Raw genomic sequence first — 18,672 nt, 5'->3', positions numbered from 1 at the left:
GGAAAAACTAAGATATCTGAGAAAAACATGACGCTTTAGAAAACTCTTTTGTTTTTAGATCAACTATTTTACTACACAGATATGAAGTAGCAATAAATAAAAATGACAAAAGTGAACAGTGTGATAATTATAAGAATATTAGAATGGGGTTGCTTTTTTAAAATATGAGGATTTTCAATACTAAAGTAAAGCACACTGACCTAAACCTTCTCCATTTTCATCTTCTACAGCCTCTAAACTATTGTCTTCTTTTTTTTTAACAACTTTATTGGAGTATAATTGCTTTACAATGGTGTGTTAGTTTTGCTGTATAACAAAGTGAATCATCTATACATATACATATATCCCCATATCTCCTCCCTCTCGTGTCTCCCTCCTACCCTCCCTATCCTACCCCTCTAGGTGGTCACGAAGAACCAAGCTGATCTCCCTGTGCTATGCGGCTGCTTCCCACTAGCTATCTAGTTTACATTTGGTAGTGTATATAAAATTGAGAATCTTATCCAAGGGGGCATCCCTCCTTCCCGCCTTTCCTAAAGCTACGGTCCAAACTCTTCTTTATCTGGATTTAATCAGCAGAAATCTGTCAAGATACAGGCTATTGACGACAAGCTGACTACAAATGAGTAAACAGGTATTAAAGATTTTGAGCCAAAAACTTTACTTTCTAACAGTATTCTGGGCTTTTTTTTCTTCAAATATAGGGGGAGCATGAAGATTACTAAGGAAAATCTAAGTGAAATACAATTTAGGTGGAAAAATACCCACTTAAATTCTGCATATTGTTTCTTAATAGTTAAAAATAAATCATTCCTATTAATCCCTCTGGTTCCTTTATACAAATCTAGGTCACATCAGTCAAACACAAATTTTAAAGTGGCATAAAATCAAATCTCTTTAATTAGGTATTTCTTTTCTTTTATTTTCAAATCTTTCCTTCCTCATCCTCCAACTAAGCAAAAGTATTAACATTCTTAAACATGTTTTCAAACAGGCAATCAGAAGCAGAAATCATTTGCAGCAAGTAATACTCCTGAAGAGAAATGAGTTTTTATTCTGACTGAACCACATTAACCTGTTGGAAAATTTACCTATTGAATGACCATAAGTTTTTTCTGACTTCATATCTAAAACATATCTTGTTGAGCTAAATTAATCTTTATTGCCTTGGAAACCATTGCTCCTTTTTCAGCAAGTCTTCCATAACTGACCCTGTTTTATTTCTTTCAATATTCTAGGCCAGTGGTCTATAAACTAATGCTTGCTGTCCTGTTTTACAAATAAAGATTTATCAGAACACAGTCATGGCCATCCATTTGTGTATTATCCATGGCTACTTCTGTGCTGAAACCACAGCTGAATAATTGCAACAGAGACCACTCAGCTCACAAAGGTTAAAATATTTACTATTTTGTCCTTTACAGCAAAAGTTTGCTTTAGGCTAGTCACATACAAAGTGTTCAAATCTTCTATTTCTTAGCTTTTTGCTCTATAATCATCTTATTCACTAGTTTCATCTGTACATCATTTCCTCAAGTATGATTAGTAAAGTCCTTGAGGGTTAGAATTGTCTCTCTATTTTATTCTATTTTTTAAAATTTATTTTATTTTATTTTTATTTATTTTTGGTTGCACTGGGTCTTCGTTGCTGCACGCAGGCTTTCTCTAGTTGCGGCGAGCGGGGTCTTCTCTTTGTTGTGGTGCACGGGTTTTCTCATTGCAGTGGCTTCTCCTGTTGCAGAGCGTGGGCTCTAGGCGTGCGGGCTTCAGTAGTTGTGGCACGTGGGCTCAGTAGTTGTGGCTCGCAGGCTCTAGAGTGCAGGCTCAGTAGTTGTGGTGCACAGGCTTAGTTGCTCCGCAGCACGTGGGATCTTCCCAGACCAGGGCTCGAACCCGTGTCCCCTCCATTGGCAGGCGGATTCTTAACCACTGCGCCACCAGGGAAGTCCCCTTGTTTTTTAAATAAAAAATGAAAGTCTGGCAAGGTTAGCTGGACATAAGACTTTTACTTAAGTGAGTCTCAATAAGTGTCCGTTCATGCCAGGGCTCCTGTTACTGCACAGAAGGCAAGATAGGTTGCCTTCGTGGCCCTACGTCATCTTCCCTCCTTGTACTCAAGCCCTTTGCCACGTAACTTTACAATGCCTACCACTTTGACCATGTAACTTGCTCTGGCCTGTAGAATAAGGAGGAAGAAAGTAACTGTCCGGTTCTGAGCTAGGCCTCAAAGAGGTCGTGCATATCTCTGTTTGCTCTTTGCCCTTCTGTTTCACTGTGATGGGGACATGGCTGGGATAACCTGCTGGTCCCAAGAGGAGGATGAGAGATGCGTGGAGCAGAGTTACCTCCAAACATGTGGTGAGCCTGCCAAACTGCCCACTGATGCAGCAGAAAGCAGCTGACCCCCGGCCAACCCTGCAGACTCATGAAGAATGGTAGATGATTGTTGCTTTAAGCTTCCAAATTTTGGAATGGCTTATGGAGCAGGAATAACTAATTGATATAAGAGTACCTTGTCTGATAATACTTACTGCTAATACTTATATTCCTTTGGAATCTTAAAGGCAAAAATGAAAAAGGTGCAATTTTTTTTTTTGGCCACACCACATGGCTTGTGGGATCTTAGTTCCCCGACCAGGGATAGAACCCATGCCCCTGCGGTGGAAGCGCGGAGTCTTAAACAATGGACCGCCAGGGAAGTCCCGGTGTAATATTTTTTAGTGACATGGTTTTTATGGGACCAAACTCTTAAAGGTAATATATATGATGTCCCTTTTCACCCAAATATGAAAAGCCATCAACTAATCAATAAGAATTTAGTGACTCAAGAACTCAAGAACTCAACAACAAAAAAACAAACAACCCGATTAAAAAATAAACAGAGGATCTGGGGCTTCCCTGGTGGCACAGTGGTTGAGAGTCCGCCTGCCGATGCAGGGGACACGGGTTTGTGCCCCAGTCCGGGAAGATCCCACTTGCCACGGAGCGGCTGGGCCCGTGAGCCATGGCCGCTGAGCCTGCGTGTCCGGAGCCTGTGCTCCGCAACGGGAGAGGCCACAACAGTGAGAGGTCCGCGTACCGCAAAAAAAAAAACCAAAAACGAGAGGATCTGAAAGGCATTTTTCCAAAGAAGACATACAAATGGCCAACAGGCAAATGAAAAGATGTTCAACATTGCTAATCATCAGAGAAATCAAATACAAATATCAACTCACATTCATTAGAATGGCTATTATCAAAAGACAAAAAATAACAAGTGCTGGAGAGGGTGTGGAGAAAAGGGAACCCTCCTGCACTGTTGGTGGGAGTGTAAATTAGTGTAGCCACTATGGAGAACAGTATGGAGATCCCTCAAAAAATTTAAAATAGAACTATCATAGGACCCAACTGTTCCACTTCTGGGTGTTTGTCCAAAAAATATGAAAACACTAATTCAAAATGCTATAGGCACCCCTATGTTCATCACAGCATTATTTTTAATAGCCAAGATAAGAAAACAACTTAAGTGCCCGTCAGTAGATGAATGGATAAAGAAGATGTGGTATATATACCATGCTGTAGTGTATTTGAAAGTCGAATTATAATAGTGTATATGTGAAACTTATACAATGTTATGAATCAATGTTAGCTCAATTTTAAAAAAGAATTTAGTGCACATCCACCATGTGCTCACTACTGAAAGATACGAGATTTCTGAAAGATATAAAAATCACAGTTTTAATATTAATGAACTTATAATTCTGTTGGAGGAGATTAAATAAAATGCGAGTATAAGACTGTAATTAAGTGGGAAAATCTACAGAAACTTTGAGCTTCTGGTTAAACATGGTGCTGTGAACACTGTTTATCTCTGTGTCTTCACAAAACCCCAAAAAGATCATGAAAGGAACAACAGCGGTAGACATATCGACACGATTTTGGAAGCTGGGAAGTGAATGGATGACATAAGCAGAAAGGGAGAAGCTGAAACTTAACCTGGAGGGGAAACAACCGCGGGGGCAAAAGCCAGGGAAGGCCCGTTATTGGAGTCACAAAGTACCACTGAAGGCAGGGATGAAGGATGAACAGGAGGATGGGAGGACGTCTTTACGGGAAAGCATCAAACCTCTATTTCCCCTCCCTTTCTTCTCTCTGCCAGGAGACTGACCCTCACTGATACCAGCCAAAGATGAAAAATAAAAACGTAAAAAGTCCCACCTAGAAAGGCCACATTGTGTAACAGAAATGCCATGGTTTTGATGATCTTAGAAAGTCAGGCCAGAAAAACTCCAGAATCCTTGGGTCTTACTCCCTTGTCTCCTGTTCATGGAAGAAGACACTATTTGGCTTCTAAAACTAGGAACATGCATTACTTTGATGAAAATAAAATGAATAAATAACACTGATAATAGTAGTTACCACCTAGGTTTGGATGGTGGTCAAGAGAAGCTTTTGCCTTTCATATAGTATTTGAAAGTTTTACAGTGAGAGCTTACTCTTGTATGATTTGTATAATTTAAAATAAATAAACACACACCTAAAAATAAAATAACCAAACTAGAATCAAAGCCTATGGATTCCAAGTCACTATTTAACAATATAAATAATTTGGAAGCAGCTGAATTTCTCAGGTGGAACTATAATTGCCAATGCTAGAACCCATTCATTATTACACGTGAGGCACCATGCCATGGGTTTTATAGACATCCTCATTTAATCCTCACAGTCTTATAAAGCAGGTAGCCCTACTATTAGCTCCATTTTATAGAAGCAGAAACTGAGGCTTAGAGAAATTCAGACACTTGCCCAAGGTTACCTGGCTAGTAGGTATCAAAGCCATGATGTGAACCAAATCTCTTGTCTCTAGAGCTCAAGAACTTAACGTTGTGTCCAGAGGAACATCCTTTTCCTTCTACAAGTCCAAAATCATATACTTCCATTAGAAAAAAATAACTCTGAAATTCACCAAAGAATAGGCATTTTAGCAAGAGGAAAATAAATCCCAAATCCTTGTGGTCCCAGCAATAAGCAGTGGAAGAAATGGTTCCTGAGGACCAGAGGCACCCTGATCCCATGCTGCAGCCACGGTGAGAAGTGACCTGTGGTCAGATTGTGCCCCACTGAAATCAGTGGGGTCATTTATATCCCAAGGAGCGCTCAGGGCTTCCCTAGCTAGCATCCTAACCTCTTCAGGTGACCACATCTTTTTAAAAATTGAAGTATAGTTGATTTATAATGATGTGTTCATTTCAGGTGTACAGCAAAGTGATTCAGTTATAAATATATATATTTTTCAGATTCTTTTCGATTATAGGTTAAAATATTGAATATAGTTCCCTGTGCTATACAGTAAATCCTTGTCATTTATCTATTTTATATATAGTACTGTGTATCTGTTAATCCCATACTCCTAATTTATCCCTCCCTACCCTTTCTCCTTTGGTAACCATAAGTTTGTTTTCAATGTCTGTGAGTCTGTTTCTGTTTTGTATACAAATTCATCTGTATTAGTCTTTAGATTCCACATATAACTGATATCATATGGTATTTGTCTTCCTCTTTCTGACTTCACTTAGTATGATCTTTAGGGCAATCCATGTTGCCGCAAATGGCAAAATTTCATTCTTTTTTATGGCTGAGTAATATTCCATTGTGTATATATACCACATCTTCTTTATCCATTCATCTGTTGGACACTTAGGTTGCTTCCATGTCTTGGCTATTGTAAATATTGGTGCTATGAACATAGGGGTGCATGTATCTTTTCAAATTAGAGTTTTCATCTTTTCCGGATATCCCAGGAATGGGATTGCTGGATCATATGGTAGCTGTATTTTTAGCTTTTAAGGAACCTCCATACTGTTTTTCATACTGGCTGCACCAATTTACATTCCTTAGGTGACTACATGTTCTTACATCTTATATTCCAATACTGGCATTCTTCACCCAGCTCAGGTGCTTACTAATTTCTCATGTTGGTTAGCTGCCCGGCACATCTTTGGCACACACATGCCAGCAGTCCTTCCAAGACTATAGACTCTAAGTGACAGAGATTTATTCTGAACAATACATAGCACAGTACCTGCCACCTGCTGAAAGATGCTTAGTAAATTAACGAGAACAAACAGAACGTTAATGAGCCGCTCTAACGCCAAGTCGGGGGAGGGCTCTATGACACATCCGCAGATCCTCCCCAATGAAGCTACCAATTAGAGACAGACTATTACCGTGAGAGTGCCTCTAAAGTTAAAAAGGTAAGGAAAGACATGGCAGGAGCCTCAAAAGTGAAGTGGCTACTTAAATCCACGAATCTGCATGTGCATTTGAGTGTTCACATAGCCAGCAACACACTGTATGTGAAAAATAAACAGAACGGACCATTTAAATCATTTAAAAATAGACCATAGAGATGGACTTGCCATAAAATAATACCACTCCACTAACACGCAGACCTTTCCCCAAGAGCACTGTGTACCCCACTTCACCTTCTAAGTCTCTACCACTTCATTCACGCGTCACATGAGGTACGGTTTCCATGCAAAGCGTTATAAAGAAGAGTAATACCAGGCTCAGGGAGTTTCTATTGCGCTAGGATCTTCGAGGCACGTGGTAGGTCACAAGCCCGGGGAGCCTGCGAACAGCGTCTGCGGGGGAGACAGGACTCAGACAGGAGCTCCCAAGGCCCCTTCGAGGCTTGACTGCTTTGCACAAACCTGCTTCTGGGTGGGCTCCCACCGTTCACACATGTCTCTAGCAGGGTCGTGTTCTAATTGACCCACTGGCCACCGGCCTTGACGGAGCGCATTTTCCATGGCAGCTGTGACTGCCTCTTAAAGCAGAAAAACCTGCCCGACACTCCATTCCCTCACGTGGAACCTAGACGGGGTGCCAATGAGCACACGGCATTTTTGCCCCTTTTTGGAAATGGATGGCGTTTAGAGATGTCTCGTTAAATCTCGATAGTCTGAATTAATATCCTGACTATGACCCCAACCTTTAAAGTATGTTAGTGATGGAGAAGTACGTGTCAGCAGTCAGGTTTTAGTGTAAAATAGAAGGTTGGGTAGCTCATATGCCTAAATAACTAATGTTAATTGTATGCAAACACTAGCTCTAAGCAGATCCTTTAGAGAAGAAGATAATAAATTGCTGCATCAAAGTCTTACATCACCCGTCCCCTAAGCAGTTAATGCTTTCAAGCTGTGCCGGGAGAAGACAGGGTGATGCACTCATTAAAGGCGGGTGGGTGGGCAGGCGAAAACCTGGTTGTTTTAAAGTATCTGGGACCCAACTACCAGTTAAGACACCAAATTCAAGCATGGTCAAACATGTTGATTAGACATCCTTTCAAAACATCCTTCTATTTAAAAAAAAAAAAAGGTCATTAAAAAATATGGTCAATATTCCCGATGGAGAGTACTTTTAAAACAATGCAGAGTAGTGAAACTCCTTATGTTACAGACATAAGGTGTGCCTCTTTTTAAGTCTCAGAATAATTTGCCAACTTCCAATTTAATTATGACTGAGATTCAAGTCAACTGTTTAGTGTTCTAGGGATACACTTTCTGTAGATTCCAGCTGGCAGCAAGTGGAAAGATTCCAAATACATTAAAAAATACGCCATGGAGTGGAAAGGAGGGGAGTAGGAAAAAAACGGAGAAAAGAAATGAAATTCTTTTGAAAGAATTTTTCTTTCCAGTGACCACTAAAAATATAATCAGATATGACTTACTCTGTTAATTTATGATCTCCCTTTCATGTAAGATTTTCCAAAACCTGCCCTATCTTTCCTGGAAATTGAAATGAAAACTTACTCTTTTGGGGACTTCCCTGGTGGCACAGTGGTTAAGAATCTGCCTGTCAATGCAGGGGACACAGGTTTGATCCCTGGTCCGGGAAGATCCCACATGCCACGGAGCAACTAAGCCCGTGAGCCACAACTACTGAGCCTGCACTCTAGAGCCCGCGAGCCACAACTACTGAGCCCACGTGCCACAACTGCTGAAGCCCACGCCTAGAGCCCGTGCTCCGCAACAAAAGAAGCCACCACAATGAGAAGCCTGTGCACCGCAACGAAGAGTAGCCCCCACTCGTCGCAACTAGAGAAAGCCCGCGCGCAGCAATGAAGACCCAACGCGGCCAAAAAAAAAAAAAAAAAAAAAATTTTACTCTTTTTACAGTGCAAGGAATCAGAGGACTTCAAAGTTATTCAAATAGTGACACTTAGACATCTTGAAATATTCTAGTTTTATCTCTAAGACCCCTTTCAGTTAGGAAAAGCCATAGAATCATAGTTTCCAACTATAAATATCAGTAGTGTGTTGATACTAATTAATATGTACAGTGTTATCATTCACATTCAGATTCTATCTTCAAAGAAAGCCCAGAGAGTGTCAAAGAATCCAGAGGCCTTTTGTAAACATCAGGTGGTTACACTTTAGAAAGAACCTGGTAAGAAAAAGTTGCAGCTGAGGTTTTGGCTTACTGCCCACCTGAGGCTACTGTCAGCTTTAAATTTAATTATTCTGATGTTTGTCAACTTTTGCCTTCCCGGCAAATGTTGAAGGCAGATCAATAAAGAATATGACACCACATTTCCAGAGTTTTCAGTCAGCATTGTCTTTCAGAGTAATGTTCATTTATAGAAGAAAATTTTATGGCACAGAAAGCCTCCATGAATTATTCATCAGTTACAGAGTATGCCAACATTCAGTTCCTTTGTACCTCTCAACAGTGTGTACATGTGAAGTGTAGCATGCCAAGGCTCCCCAGTCCTACAGGAAGGCAAACCAGAGCTCCCCGGAGGTCCTGGTAAACCGAGAAGAGCAGGGCGTTCAAAAGTGATGGTGGGAGGTACAAAGCGTATCTGCCTGACATGAGACTACCGGAGAGTCTACTCTCCAGAAGCCAGAACGTTACAGTCACTTACCCTAAGCGGTCTAGGATCAAAAGAATCAGCATGAATCGACAAGGTCTGCTGGTTTCAATGGAGCAGCTGGCAAAATCACCTTGGGACGCCTCTGAGGCTGTGGCATCGGCTGTCGGTGCCTGGAGTGCTGAGCAGGGTGGGCTCCCTCTTGAAGCCAGTCTCACCTGGGTACGAACTGTCTGACGAAGCACAACTGTAGGGGGAGCACCCTAGGGACGGCATCCCTAACTCAAAACACCCAGAGCGCCTGATCCAAGGAGAGAAAAACTACATTGTAACGTAAGGGGCTGAAAGAATTCATCTCGAAGCTATGTTAGCACAGAGGTACTGGCATGGAGAGGGCGGGTGAAAGGAAAAGAGCATGTGAGCAGAAATGGGGTCACAGATGTTCACCTACAGTCACTGAGGACTCCTTCTAAAGTGCTCCAACAGACCAACCTATCTAAATTTAGACAGGTTGTCCATTTTAAAATCCCATTATATTAATGATATCTATAAATATGTTAATATATAACATATGCATTTTATACAAACATGTTATGCACATAGAGAGTTAAGATAATAAGCGTACAACTATTTCAACCAGTAGAAAAGTCACTGCATCTCTCCTCATCTCTAAACACACAGTCTACCCCAGACAGCACGTATGTCGAGTTTACAAAAATGGACAGTCAAACCTTGGTTGTCTTCGAGGATGTGATGAGGGTCCATGAGCTCAACGGGTTCCCAGGTCATTAACGCGCACACAGCTCTAAGGTTTCAGCTTTTCTTCCCAAGGTGGCTGACACACAGAAGGACTGCATCCACTCCTCAGGAAGGCCCTGGCTTTCCTCCCACGAATCTGTGGGCTGAGTTGGACCCGAGGGAGGGGCGTGCCACCCAGAGGGTGTGTCACAGCCAGCTCTGGAAGAATGAGCAGTTTCCGGCAGGATTCTAGCTCTTTCCTCAAGCACGGAGTCCTCATCTCCCGGCCCTCTGTGCTCTGTCTCCCACCAATTCTAAAGACTACTCTGAACAACACATCAGTTCACTGACACCACAGCTGCAGAACACTGCCCTTTCTGGGAAGATACTATTAAAACACGCCCAGAACGTTCTGCCGGTTTTCCTCCAATCTGCGCAATTCAGAATCCAGATTTTGATCACTGTGACTGCACAATAACTCAAACACATGAGACAAAGAAAGAAAAGGATCGATTTCCCTAAGGCTGCTGCATCCTCTCTTCACTTAATGAGTGATCATCTCGCCAGATGGGCTTTTAGCTCTTTTCTCGTGTGTGCGAGGATTTAACAAAAATACTCCAACTTGGGGAGACTCCTTTCACTATCAGCCTGGCTGTTCATCATGGCTTTGGATGTTGTTTCCTGACAAAACGCTGGTCTGAGGCCAGTCATGGACTTGGAGCCCTTTTGTATTAGGTACAGGCTGTCTGAAAACAATGGCCTCCTCCGGTAAGGCTCAGGAAGAGGCATTTTTTCCTTTAGTCAGTAATGCCCTGATGCTGGGTTGGATTACCTACCACCCACAGTCCAACTTTTCCCCCAGTTATTTTTGGACACCAGGGCTTTTGCAAATTGGAAACATTATGAAGGCAGTTTTAATGGGAGAAGACACTTAGGACAAATATCTCCAGCGTCAGACACATTTAGAGGCTAAGAGGTAGAAGGAAACTGGCATAATTGTTTTCAGCGTGAGGGCAGTTCATCTAATTCCTGCAATAAAGACTTAAGCCCCAGCACCCAATTCTGAGATAGTTAATTCAATATAAGGCCCATAATCTACCCATTGAAAGGAAAGACTACATGATCACATTGTTTAAACATTAAGCTTATGTCGTTGAACATTCTCAGCTTACTCTCTTCTCCGTCCAGGTGGCTTTTTTGATTTGTTTTGAAATGGCTCTGGGTCATACTCCTGGGTCGCCCCACCCTCCCTTCCTTGAGTCCAGGCCACCATCTGGAACTCTGTGCCTCCGATAACGTCCTCCTGACTTGGCCGAAGCACCAGGCGCCAGACAAAGGATCACAACTGGACCACTCGTTGATAAAATGCTTGGCATTTGCAGAGCTGTCATATGTTAGCTGCTGCTAAAAGGCCAGTCGCATTTATTGAAATCTTCTGATTACGCCCAATGCCTAGCATTCTCATGACAGTGATTTCATAGTTTAGCCCTAATGTTTTTTTATTAGTGTCTCAGGATTCTTACCTTAAGGATGGAACAGAAGTCTTTTATCATTGCATTTTTTTTTCTCATTAGTCCTCATTTTGATTGTGATGGAAGCTAGTTTTTCCCACTCCCTTGAAATCACAGAATATGATCCCTAACTGATTTTAAATGAAAGGGGGAAGAAGAAACCACATGTAGTGCTGTAGCTCTTTTCTGGGACCAAAACAGGATTCTAGTTTCAAAGCAACCTGCATGGATGGGTTCCTTGCCTGTTATGAGGCAGGACAGCACGGCGAGCGAGTAGGGGCACGATCCAACATGGAAACTCTGACTTTTTGAAGTGTTAGCCAATAAAGTAGTTCCTTCCTGACCATGTTCCTCCAAATCTTACTTCCGTTAGTTGAGCCAGAGATACGTTGGCAATTTATGAGAATCCAAAAGCCAGTTGCTTAAAAACTGTTTATATAACCGTTTTCCAATTAAATGGCAATGGTACTCCCTACGATGTCATTCTAAAATCAGAGGTACTGCTATGTGTTCTTTACCTTACATAACTCAGTCACCTGAGGAAGCTGGAGCAGAAATCTTTCCCAAATGATGCTCCTCAGAAGTCTTCCCAGGAGAGCAACTGTCAGTCAGTAAAATTAATAAATAAAACATGCCTTAAATTGCATATTCACCTATACTTGAGAAATGCTTCATTCAGCATTGTTAAACAGGTTCATTAATCATGGACTTCTCAGAGACATGTGTGCCTTGTAACTCTTTAAGACAAAAATAAGGTAAGAGGCATTTCCTAAATTTATTGGACCAGAGAACGCCCAACCCCAGCACAAATATTAACTGACCCCAAAACAGAATTTGGAAATACTTCTCTAAGGAAGCAGAGGGCAAGAAGGGAATTTAGAGATAATTTACTTCATAGTGTCAAAGAGAAATCTTAGAGCCAGAGGAACTCAGGAACTTGCCAAGGCCACACACCATGTATAAGGAGGAGACTTCTGACCAGCAACATTCCATCCTGCTATTCAGATGGCTACAATAGGCCTCAGCGCCTGTGTCTGTTTGCAAGTCCGGTCTGGTTCCCAGTGAGGCTAACCTGGAAACGTAGATGCTGCGTGTTCCTAGGCAAACAGCACATCTTACAGCAGATTGTATTAAAAGACTGGGCTTAGGAGATGAAGCCTACCATAATATAATTTATGACAGAGCTAAGAGTGAAAAATAGCGTGTATCAATAACAAAACACGCACAGGGCCCTGGTCTCATCTTTTAAACTAAGCAGAAGAGACAGAAACTTGAAGCAAAATTAATCCCATAAGAAGAATGATTCTATTGGGAAAGATGGAAACTAAATTTCTTAAAAGGTCATATTCAGTAAGAAAGAAGACCCCTCTAGACCCTAACTAGAAAGGCACAGGAAAAAAAAAAGTTAAGTACTGATTTGTCATTTCCCTTGAACTTGTGTTCTGATGATGTCCAATTATAAGCCCAGGTGATTGGCCTCAATCCAAGCTCAGCTATGTGACTCCATGGGAAAGATCAGTTTCAGGAACTAAAAGAACTAGTAGTTCACCACCCACTTAAACACAAAGCACTCTGAGGTGGCTTCATCTCGATATGGTCTTTTTGGCACACAACGATCTCTGTGCTGCTAGACCCAGTTTCTGCTAATGATTTCCACGTGGATCCCACGTCATTATTTTTGTGACTGGAGAGGAAATTTTATGGACTTTACTAAGATAATATCAACGCCTATTACGTATGGTCATTGTGTATCTCAGATTCATAAACTGCAAATAGAATAGCATTATTATTATTCATAGCTCACATTTACTGAGGGCTCACTCTCTCCAGGTTTTGAACAGATTCTCTCATTGATTTCTTATAACCCTCTGAGGCAGGTACCATTATCATCTCCATCAGAAAGATGAGGCAACTGAACAGAGAGAAAGTTGAAGAAATTGCCCAAGGCCACTCCACTAACAAGAGATACAGCTGGGACTTGGGGACTTGGACACAAGCGGTCTGAGTCAGAGACCCATGCCCAGGATGCTAAAACTCTCTCCAGAATAAACAGCTCAAGGCAAATCATTACATCAGAGAAGATGCCAAAGCTATCTCCATGCCTGAGATAATGGTGGGGTGATCCAAAATATGAATTTAGCAGTACAAAAAGTAAGAGTACATGGAAGGCTGCTAATGCTTTTTGCAAAAGGTCTAAATACTAAAGACTCCATGGGAGAAGGAAGGAGTTCTTTCTGTTGACGTCAAAAGAATCATTTTTCTGAGTCACATACTGTTTTCATGAGATTCTCCTGAATTAATCTCCTTCACAAAGAGACCTAGTTGATGGGTAGTACCTGTCTCTGCAAAGGCTGCAGTGAGGGGACCACCGTCATGGCAGACTGTTCCCCAAACCTCATGCCCACTGATTGGAGTTGCCATCTGACACTTACTAGATCCAACTTCTTGACCTGATCCTATTGCTAACTCACCAGTGATCCTAGGTCAGTCACCAAACTGACTTCTAAATCTGTTAAATGGTCCAATAATACCTGCTCTATCTGTATCAGAAAAGGTGAGAGATAACAGTGCCACCCAAAATTTCTATCAACTCTTTTTCTTTTACTTTCTCTTCTTTTTTCCTTCCTTCCTTCCTTCCTTTCTTTCCTCCTTCCTTCCCTCCCTTTCTTTTCCTTTCTTCTTTTTTTGGCCACTATTTGTCAAAAAGGACTTGAGATGAAATCTCAAGAAACTAGACTCCCCACATCAAACAATTAGCTGCATGGAAACAGTATAGCTAGTACGTTGGAATCCATCACCTGAATTTATGCTTATCCTAATCACTACTTGATGCTGCCCCCTAATACTTGCCGCCAGCACCCCAAAATGGGGCTAATATTTTTCAAGCAGTTATTCTGTCCCAGGAATTAAGATAAGCATTTCTCACCTGCATCTCTCAATTTTTCCTCATAACAATCTTAGAAGGTAAGTACTTGGAAGAAGGGTATTATTAATCCTTATTTAACAGATGAGAAGACTAAGCCTAGAGAGAAAGTACTTTTTCTTAAAGTCAGAGCTTGTGGTCAGGGGAGCAGGAACTTGAACTCAGGTCTGTACATGTTCATCACTGTGCTAGAGTGAGATGTGATCAAATGGCTCAACCACAACATCCTCGAGCCTTCTTCACATTGCTCTGCGTGCAATCAACCAACATCAAGGCTGTTATTTGTGTGAACATTTTCTAATAAAGAGGGACTAATTCGAAGCAGAACGTATTTAGTGGTTGCCATCAGACGGCTTCTACATCGCCCATCCACAGCTAAGAAGTGGACAGTCATGGATTTGCTATTTCCCTCCTCTCCCACTTTCACCTATTTCATCTGCCCTGACCCTTCTCTCCTACCCAACCTGCTGGGCTAGGCTAGTGGGGATTAAAATGTTTTCTATACTCCCTGCAAAAAAAACCAGGCCATTTCTCTTTCATGCTCATTTGACACAAATAAACTTTAGGAACTGGGGGATTCCAATCTTTCTGTGCCTTTGAAAATTTGCGACGATGAAGTCTTAAAACAAAAAAAAATTACTGCAGAATGAGAAGATTCTACCTTTCTCTCATTGTATGAGGATCAAACATTAAGTTAAATCATGATTGACTATAGTCTGGATTTTTATAATTTCCACATTAATTACCATTTTGCTCACAAGTGACGTATGATCATAGCGACTGCAAAATATTCCACATGTAGCTTCACCCCTAGAGAAGGAAGGAGGATATTTATTGACTGCGCTATACACAGCGGCTACATTTTATATGGAATTTTTTTGTTGTTAGGGGGTAGGAAAATAGAATAAACATCTAGAAAATACTTCCCCTGGAAATGATACTACATCATTCTGTCTCACCTATATCTTTCACTCAGTGTGTACCACTAGCAACCAGTTTGGAAGCTGTATTCTCTTTGGAAGCTTTATTCAAAGTTAGTGGGAAGAGAAAATATGCCACATTTTAACAAGAATGAGAATGCTACTTCAAACCACTGACTCTGATTCAACCCAGTGTAATTTGGGAAACTTTAAATTTAATTTAACATTCTGTATTACCCTGCCTAGTTAACAATTTACGGACAGCAAAACATTCATATCTAGTCTTTAATGAAAGCAATCCTTTATTTGTGGTCTTATGCAAACTAATTATTCCAAAGACTTTCCTACTGACTTCTGAAAATCTTAATGGTTTAACTTTCATCTCTTCCAAGATCATTTGTTTACTTTAGCAAAGGGAGTTGGGCTAGCCTGTAACTATATACATCACACCTTTATAAACCTAGTCAAAAAATCAAAAAAACAAAACAAAACAAAAATCTTTCTATTCTGTCCCAAATTCAAGAGGATAAGTCTAGTTTAAGGTATGTTTAATGATAGAGGAAGAAAAAAAATCCCCAAGATGCATTTAAATCTTTCAAAACAAGTCAACACTGAGGATGCCTTGCTAAACCTTTTTAGGGTTCCTAATAACCAACTACTGGGGTCAAGGACAAAATTGCCTTTAGCGGTCAAATACTTCTCCCCAGCGGTAGCCTTCTGATACTCCAATCTCTGTCCCTCTCACACAGGCACAGACTGTACAGAAGCTAGAGGGAGCCTTTGGATCAACTAGTCCAGTTGTTTTCAAGCTCATACACAGAATAATGAGGCTTCTCGTGGACTGGAGAGGGATGAGAAGGGCTGATTCTGGCTCCACCCCAACTTCCACCAGAGAAATTTCAGCTCATCTATCTTATTTTCTGGGCTTCCGGATGAGCCTTTATTTGAAAACAGGGTTCCATAGCTAAAAACAAACACACACTTTGAAAATTTCCCATCCTGTCCAATCCTTTCACTTTAGGAAGGAGGAAAATGAAGACCATGAGAGTCAGTGACTGGTCCCAGGTCCCAGAATAAGTGAGTGGCCAAGGCAGGGTTATGGCCAACCATGGGCTCTGAGCAATGTGCTCCAGTGTAAGCACTTTCCCCAAGTTGCAGTGCTCAGGTCTGTCTACTACAGCTCTTCCTGGAACTGCCCACAACCCTACAGGGCAGGCTTGCAGGTACAGCAGTGGTCTCATTCCTATTCTTATTTTTATTCTTATTCTTATTCTCAACATTTTTAAAGTACTAGATTGAGAGGCCAGGGACAGGAAAGTAGCAAGAGCCCTGCCAATTTAAGATGAAAAATAAAAACTTTCTGAGGTTGAATGTAAACCAATAGAAAATAATATTTGCTTGATAAAGTTGAATTTACATTCAAATTAGGATGCAAGCAGGATCTGTCCTGCTTGCTGTGATCTTCATTCTTTTTTTTTTTTTTACATCTTTATTGGAGTATAATTGCTTTACAATGGCGTGTTAGTTTCTGCTTTATAACAAAGTGAATCAGTTATATATATACATATGTTCCCACATCTCTTCCCTCTCGCGTCTCCGTCCCTCCAACTCTCTCTATCCCACCCCTCTAGGTGGTCACAAAGCACCGAGCTAATCTCCCTGTGCTATGCGGCTACTTCCCACTAGCTATCTATTTTACATTTGTTCATTCTTAAAGTCTTGTTACTTAGCAAACCACAGCTGAGCTCACTGCATGGGGTCTAGTCCCAGGGTCACTCTAGTACTCATCAGGATACCTAGCCTCTGCAGTTAGTCTGGGAGTGCATTCTGGATAAATACCACTGTCGCTGGCTCCAGGAAGGTGGGCTCCACGTTTTGTAAAACGTGATGAAACCAAACTGTGAGCAACAAAAACTGATAAATTAAACTGGACTACTCCAGCTATCCCTAGGGTCTCTGATTTACAACAGGCTCCTTTAAACAGACTCCTAAAATAATCTTAGTTGCCATGCACTAGATGAGTATCTAAGCAAGTTCTCTTACCTATATGGGCCTCAGTTTTCTCATCTATAAGATGGGGATGATTAAAGTACCTACCTTACGGGGTATCATAACAATTTAAGTAAACAGCTCCTGGTACATAGTAATCTCTATATAAATATTAGTCATTGTCATTGTTGTTATTCTTATTTTGTTAAAAAAATAAAATAAAGTGTTAGAGAGGCTAAGGATGGGAAAGAAGAGCCCTGCCAATTTAAGATGAAAAATGAAAATGAAGTTGTTATGAATTTGAATGTAAAGCAATAGAAAATAATAATCGATGGGTAAAAGTGGAATTGACAGACAAGCTGGGGCCACAGCTCCACCACCTTGCTGCTCACAGCTAACCTGGAGCAGCAGCTTTGCCATCGCCTGGGAACTCGTTAGAAATGCAGAATCTCAGCACCCAACCCCACTCCCACCTACCGGATCAGAACCTGCCTTTTAACAATATCTCCAGGGAATTCATGTGCATATTAAAGTTAGAGAGAGGCTGCTTTATGGCATATACTGAGGTTTTAGCGCTTGTAGGTTAAAGGAATAAGACCTCGCTCTGTAGTTATACCTCCACACATTCTCCTAAATCCTACACCCCTCATATTAGATGGTTTCAACCAACCTGAGTCTTAAAGCAGATGTTCCTTGCATGAGACAGAACAATATGTTAGGAGGGCATCAAGAGCAGTGAAATCACCTCTTGTTAGTAATGTCATCATCACAGTCATCATCAATGACTAACATTTATTGAGCTCTTAAAATGTGCAAGGATTAATGCAAGGTGCTTTCCATATGTTCTCAATGAATACGCACAATACCCTTTCAAGGAGGTAATACTGTGCCCATTTTATAGATGAGGGAACTGAGGCTCAAAGAGGCTACATCACTTTCTCACATCCAAGTTGAATGGGAAAAAAGGCCTTTCTGAAGTCCACTCTCTTTCTCAAAATTGATGCCTACGACATCAAAATCATATCTTTGTGAAGTAGGGAGCAGGAATTATCTCTTTTTAGGTAAAGAAAACTGAGACACAGAGTGGGTGAATGCATGATGTAGAGTCCACAACCTGAGACTGAAGTCAGGTCTAAGTCCATCAGGATTCGAGTTTTTTTTTTTTTTTTTGCGGTACGCGGGCCTCTCACTGTTGTGGCCTCTCCCGTTGCGGAGCACAGGCTCCGGACACGCAGGCTCAGCGGCCATGGCTCACGGGCCCAGCCGCTCCGCGGCATGTGGGATCTTCCCGGACTGGGGCACGAATCCGTGTCCCCTGCATTGGCAGGTGGACTCTCAACCACTGCGCCACCAGGGAAGCCCAGGATTCAAGTTTTTCAGATTGAATAATCCTGCTGCTAGAAACACCAATGATAATATAATGGCATTGAAAGATGGAGGGAAAATAAATCAAATGAAAAGAAAGGTTTCCATTCATGAAGCTCTGGACAACTAAACCAAGGGACTTCCAATTTTAATCTCTGAAGTCAGGGTCTTATTGGGGTGTCAGCCTCTTTGGCAAACCAGAACTTCCAGATTTTTATTGCCATCGCCTGTGGCAACTGGCCCTTATCAGCATATCTCAGCTAACATCCTACACAACGTTATGCTTGCACACCTGCGAAATTCTCCTAATTACAGCCTTTCTGATTTCCCTCACTAGCTCTCCATCCAAGTTTGATATCCAAAGAGTTTAGA

General features: G+C 41.4%; 1 protein-coding gene across 2 annotated transcripts in view; it reads right to left on the bottom strand.

Annotated features, from left to right (window-relative positions):
• ABLIM1 (actin binding LIM protein 1) overlaps positions 1 to 18,672 on the bottom strand; it is a 317,822-nt gene that overhangs the window by 217,439 nt on the left and 81,711 nt on the right. The window contains exon 1 of one of the 2 annotated variants that reach the window (XM_033841732.2): positions 9,586 to 9,902. The exons of the other annotated variant lie outside the window; for it this stretch is intronic. Within the exon in view, the coding sequence (XP_033697623.2) occupies positions 9,586 to 9,643 (58 nt within the window). The 5' untranslated portion in view covers positions 9,644 to 9,902. Of the gene's footprint in view, positions 1 to 9,585; positions 9,903 to 18,672 lie in introns of those variants that run through there. 2 annotated transcript variants of the gene reach the window in all.

Source organism: Tursiops truncatus, chromosome 16 (genome assembly GCF_011762595.2).
Source record: "Tursiops truncatus isolate mTurTru1 chromosome 16, mTurTru1.mat.Y, whole genome shotgun sequence".
NCBI lineage: Eukaryota > Metazoa > Chordata > Mammalia > Artiodactyla > Delphinidae > Tursiops > Tursiops truncatus.
This window is presented reverse-complemented; position numbering and strand designations above follow the sequence as displayed.